Consider the following 5,922-nt stretch of genomic DNA (forward strand, 5'->3'; position numbering starts at 1 on the left):
TGAGTAATGACAGGCGGAAGGAGAAGTAGTTCCTATCAAACAGCTATTATTTAGACTGAACCCCGGTGATAGTGCTGTTACTTTCTACTGTGTCACTGTTGATGATAAAAAAAAACATTAAAATTATTTAATTTAAGTATCGATCTTTTATTGTGAGAATCGATCCTAGAACAGAAACGTTTGGAATCGGAAATATCGATAGTTCAGTATCGATCCGCACACCTCAGGTACGAAGCCGGAAAATCAGCAAGTGGTCCAACTCTGAACATCTCCCACAGTTCCCCTTCTCCAATGAAGACCAAAGTGAAACTGGCCATCCTTTTTCTGCTGGTGGTGGGAATACGCGTCGGTAAGTCCATTATACAGACGTGAACCTGTGTGTGTGTGTGTGTGTGTGTGTGTGTGTGTGTGTGTGTGTGTATGTGTGTGTGTGTGTGTGTGTGTGTGTTGATTGCTCGGTTGACTTTGATTTGACATTAAGAAGATGAGGAAAGAATAAAAATATGATCAAGAAGAAGGCAAATAAAACTGCTGGGCAAAGGTTTGTCTGAATTGTAAAACGATGATTCCTCATGAATGAACTTTTTCCAGAGGAGCACAAGTTCAGAGTGAACTGAGGACGACAGACTGTTTTAATCAAACCTGTGAGTGTGTAACTGCGGAGCCAGTTTAGGAGTCACTCACTGAGGCAATGAGACACAGCGACCCGTGTTTATTCTGCATTAATTCCACCTTGTGTCTGAGCGTCGAATATTCTTTTGTTTGTAATCGAAAGTAAAAAGGTCACATGACCACAGAGCAGAGGAAGATGCAGTCTCTTATCAGTCCTTTAAAAATCCCCACATTTAACTACAGTGCGGTGTGTTACTCTGAAAAGTTGCTCTTGACGTCCTCAGTATCTCCATAATTAACATGTTTTTAAATTTAAGAATATTTTCTAAGCCAAGTGGAATTTGATAAATGGCAAGTAGAAGGAAAAGTGAAGTTTTTTATTGTGCCTCTCTTGCCAGTGTGAACCTTTTGTTTTAGCAGTTTAATATTGTCCCAGTGCAGCATCTTGCCTGATGAAGTTGTGAGAATGTGTGTTTGGATGTTAAACGTCTCTTTTATTGATCCATTTCACAGCTTTTGTCACAGACAAGGAAAGGGCCAAAGCAAAGGATGTCCGTGAGTAGATTCATCTGTCAGTTAGAAAACATTTTCTTCTGTGCTGAACACAAGAGCAGCAATAGTCCTTGGTAAACGTCATCAGAGTGCTCAAGTCTGTGGGGAGCCTTAACTTTGATAGGGTGCTCCTTTCCCACGGTGTGTTCAGGTTCAGCTAAAACAATTAAAACAATCAGGTGTAGAAAAACCAATAAAGAGATTTACTTAATTTAAAGATTTAAAGAAATTTAAAGAGAAATAAAACCATTCAAGGGAAAGTAAAACCAGGAGAAGCTCTCAGATAAAGGTATGTTTTAAGAAGGGTCTTAAAAGAGGTTATGGACCTTGGGGCCCTGACTGAAAATGCTTTGTCCCCTGCAGTTTTTAGCTGGGTCTCTGGCGTGGGCAAAAGACTTTTGTCTGAGGATCTCAAGGAGCATACTGGTGAGTGTGGAAGGCCACGGACAGCTTTAAAAGTCATCAAAAAAAAAATCTTGACATCTGTTGTTAAACGTAAAGAGCCTGAAACAGGAGTGATGTGGTGACGTCTCTCGGTTAAAAGCCTTGCAGCAGAGTTCTGTACAGTTTGGAGACGATCGATAGATTTCTGGTGGTCAGTGGTCAAAGGTCATCTTCACTGTATAACATCTTTCATTACCAAAATAGGATTTATTTATTTATGTCGGCATTCATTTATTTATTTGACTCTGCTGATGTCATTTCTTGTCCTTCGTCCTGTGGGACTGGGACTATGCACAGACCTGCTGCCTCTGAACCAACCAGCATTAGATCTGTACTTGAAGTTAGACATGGTTGTATATTGACGTGTTGGAGGTCTGCTTCTCTACGCTGTGTATTTAATGTTTCCTCTTTATTCCAGCTCGACTGACACAGTCAAATATTCCTCTTAGTCCGGGAGATTTTGAGGAGACTCATCCGGTAGAAGGAGTGAATGGCAGTGATGTTATTCTCCCATGTTACCCGAAGTTCATTTCCACATTGACAAATGTTAATTTGGAGTGGATTAAAGGTAAAGATGAGATATTCACCTTGAGAGATGGAAAGTATCCGGCTGGCTCACACAGACACAGAGCATCTAACTCCAGTGATGGAAAAGTAAACGCGTCGCTCAGACTCCGTACAGTGACAGAGGAGGATGCAGGAGAGTTCTTCTGTTGTATACTAACCAGTGAGAATAAACAAAAATGCACAAACCAGACTCTCAGAAGTAAGTACTTTAATAAACAGCACATTTTCCAGACACAATAACATCATGGTTCAATTAGCAACACACTGATAAACAGAAATGTAGTAGAGGCTTTTGTCTGACTCAGCAAAAGCATAAAAAGTCTCGTCAGAATCTCTATAAAAATCCAACCTGCCGTTAAAAACACTGGTTCTGTTTGTGGTGACTCTATGAAGAAAATACTGATGACAATGTACATGTAATGTTCAGATATGACTTGAATTCATTTTGACTTTTCTCTTACAGTTGTAAATGAAACGAGAGGCAACGGAAACGGCAAGACAGGTCAGCAAATGTGTTAAAAGGACTGAAGTGAAAAAACTCTTTATACTGTGTTTGTATCTGTTGTTATGAGCACAGAAAGAACTGGGATCTGTGAAAGTGTGCAGCGTGTCTTCATCAGCTCTTTCTGAGCAACTCAATGCTCTGTTGTGTTGTTGCAAATTTAACCAAACTGAGCTACAAACAGGAGAATGAACTGCACACATATACACTGCGTGTCTCTTATTTTCTTCCAGATCCTGTCAAGGGTTGGACAACAGCTGTTCCACCTAGTGTTTGTGTTTCTGTTGGGGTTGTTGTTGGGGTTGTTGTTGTTGCTCTTGCAGTTGGGTTTTTCTTCTTCTGGAAAAAGAAATGTCCAAACAGTAAGTCACTTGTTTCTGCTTCCAAACATCTTGACACTGAACCTGCTGATGTTCCAACTGCACTATAGGAACATACTGAAACATGTGATCTGATCCCTACAGCAGTTACCACCTGAATGTTCAGCCCAGTGTCCTCAGTTCATCATGTAAAATGTTACTTTAATGTGGAGGCAGGAAGGAGAGTATCAAAATAAAAGTCCAACAAGTAATGCTGTTATTGTCCTCTAACCTGAAGCAGACTGTAGCTGCCACGCACAGATACCTGAAAAAAAAAGATAATTGATGAGTGATAAGTATCAGTGTCTTGTTTGGAGGAGAAGGTTGCTGAATATAAACATCTGTGCACACAGAACAGAGTGGAAACCAACATGGAAATGTAGTGTAACGGAGACGATAACGAGGACGACACACAGGTAAAAAACAATCTCAGCATCAGTGATGATGTATGAAACATATTTCTCTCTTTTCTTTCCGCCATGTTTCTTTTTTTACTCAGGAACTTTCAGACTGGATCAGTCATCATGTTGATGTTAATGACAGGTCTTATTCTCAGTGATTTCAATGTGCATGTTTGTTGCCTCCTTCCTCTTGATTTGATCAAACTTTGAGATTCTTCAATTTGACCTAAAGTCTGATCTCAGTCCAGCTGTTGCTGCTGTGATGAAAACTCACATCTGTGAGATTTGTTCATATGAGTGAAAACTTTTACTGTTTAATGTAACTTTATCTAAACACTTTCTATTTTATATTTTTCATGAGTGTCATCATGGTTTTTGAGTTTGCATAATTTTACTGCTGGAGGTTCATGACCTGTCAACGTAAGATATAACTTTCTACAGAGACAGATTGTTGTGATATTTAATCTGAGACTGAATCTTTAAGGGTCCATATTTTACTCTTCTTCTGTGTTTTATCTGAAGTGTTGATATAAGAAGATATATTTTTTTAAGAAGCAAAAACCATCTGAGTGTAGTTTTACATCTCCTCTCTTTCTGAGTGAGCCAATAAAAATAGAGCAATTTTCAGGTGAACAGTCAGAGAAACCAAATCCTGCAAGGTTGGATGGTGGGTTCAGGTGGGCGGAGCTTGGTGACTGCTTTGTTGTGACATCACAAAGTTGCCTGACGGCTGGTTTTAAGGCTCAGTTTCTGAATACAGGCTGTGTGCATTTCTCTGTGGACTGAGGCTTTGATCCTTTCACAGTATTAATATAGAACCTAGACCTGCTTTATAATCACAAACACATGGACATCTACTTATTTAGTTTATATATTCAGTTTATAAGATGAATAAAAGTCAAAAGAAAGTGAAAATAAAACCACTCCACTAAAGAAAGACTTTCTCCTCTCTGCTCTTCCTGCAGCACCAACTGATGCAACAAGAGGGATGATGGAGGTGCTGAGTCTTCTTTCCTGCTGAGAGCGTAGAACAGATTACACTGAGCAGTCGACCAGTTTTTTATGGACCTTTATTTCTACTAATAAGCCAATATTTTGCCTTTTTGTCAGGCCCGGTGCCACTGTCTGGACCTGGTCAGTGTTTTTACTCTCAAATTTTGCACTAATGTTCACTTGGACTCATGAACTAAAATCTCACAAAACAAGTTTTTGGCCTCATGAACGAGTTTTAAGTCCTGGGGGAACATCACCCCCACCCTTCAGAAATGACACCAGCTCCCAGTGAAATGCTGCGTTCATTTTAAAATACTCCTGCTTGTCTCCAAAACTCTCCATCCTTGGCCCCTCCATAGCTATTTAGTCTGCTCCATCCATATAGTGATAACTTTATTTATATAGCACTTTTCATACATACATTAAAAACAATTGTTTTTAATGTCCTCCCCACCCCCACCCGAACTGCTCTCTTCCAGACCTTTCCTGGTGCTCTGTGAAATGTACATTATGCATTTGCTCCTTTATTGTGTGTGTATGTGTATGTATATAAGTGTGACGAAGAGCGCTTGGTCACCTGGCTTTGTAAATATGGCACCATGCACTTTTGACTGTTAGGGGTATGGAAACACATGCACTTCAATAAGCACTTTAATAGGAGCAACAGCGCTTTATTGAAGATTTGCAAAATACATTTGATCACATTGCATTTTGCACATTTGGCTAGACTTTGCACTATTGATTGGAATATTTGTCTCCATAGTTATTGTCCTTTTTAATCTTGATTGGATGGCAGGTGCTGTGTGGGCCACGCAGCTCCACCTGAAAGAGAGGGACATGGGAGTAAATGTGCGGCCATGTTTTAATGGATAAAACAATGAGCTTAGAGTTGAGCCAAAGGAAATGTAATGGTTGATGTAATGTGTAGTATGTTCTCTATGTATGAAGGTGCAATGAGTTGTTGTTAAATGTAATGTGGTTTAGTGGGGTTTTGTTTCACTGGTAGTGGAAGAAATTAATATGTATATAGGGGTGTGAGGGTGTGTGTGTATAATTATAAGAAAAGAAAAGAGTGTGTTAATATGTGAGCAGGCAGTGGTCCCCTGTGAATGAAGTCTCCCGAGGTCATTAGCCGAAACGCAGTATAAAAAGGCGCCATTTTAACAGCTTGTGTGTTGCTGGTCTGATGCTGGGTGATTGTCGTTCGTTCCTGAAGATGGTTATATGAATATAGATGAATAAAAGGCCTCATCTGTTACACATGCCAAACTTGCCTGTGAGTCATTTTATTGCCGTATCATCCAGCCGTAATTGTAGTCCATCTTACAATAAGTGTGTGTATGTGTGATTCTATTTATATAAACTGTGTGTTTGCTGTGTAGACGTGTGTCTTTCATTCATAAATAGTTTTATCTGGTTTGTTTCTGAATGTTTTCATTCTCTTTGAGATTATTTCACTTTTAATTCACTACATTTACACTCACTACAAGTT

General features: G+C 39.5%; 1 protein-coding gene across 1 annotated transcript; it reads left to right on the plus strand.

The window, feature by feature from the left end:
- Positions 1-102: 102 nt before the first annotated feature.
- LOC139607051 (uncharacterized) lies at positions 103-5,699 on the plus strand. Its single transcript, XM_071459650.1, has 8 exons — positions 103-349; positions 1,126-1,167; positions 1,528-1,590; positions 2,027-2,374; positions 2,639-2,677; positions 2,911-3,039; positions 3,390-3,452; positions 4,403-5,699. Exons 1-7 carry the CDS (start codon positions 292-294, stop codon positions 3,422-3,424), a joined length of 714 nt encoding a protein of 237 aa, XP_071315751.1. The 5' UTR covers positions 103-291; the 3' UTR covers positions 3,425-3,452; positions 4,403-5,699.
- Positions 5,700-5,922: the final 223 nt, after the last annotated feature.

Source organism: Trachinotus anak, unplaced genomic scaffold, assembly GCF_046630095.1.
Source record: "Trachinotus anak isolate AG129_WGS33_773 ecotype Australia unplaced genomic scaffold, CSIRO_AGI_Tana_v1 ptg000023l, whole genome shotgun sequence".
NCBI lineage: Eukaryota > Metazoa > Chordata > Actinopteri > Carangiformes > Carangidae > Trachinotus > Trachinotus anak.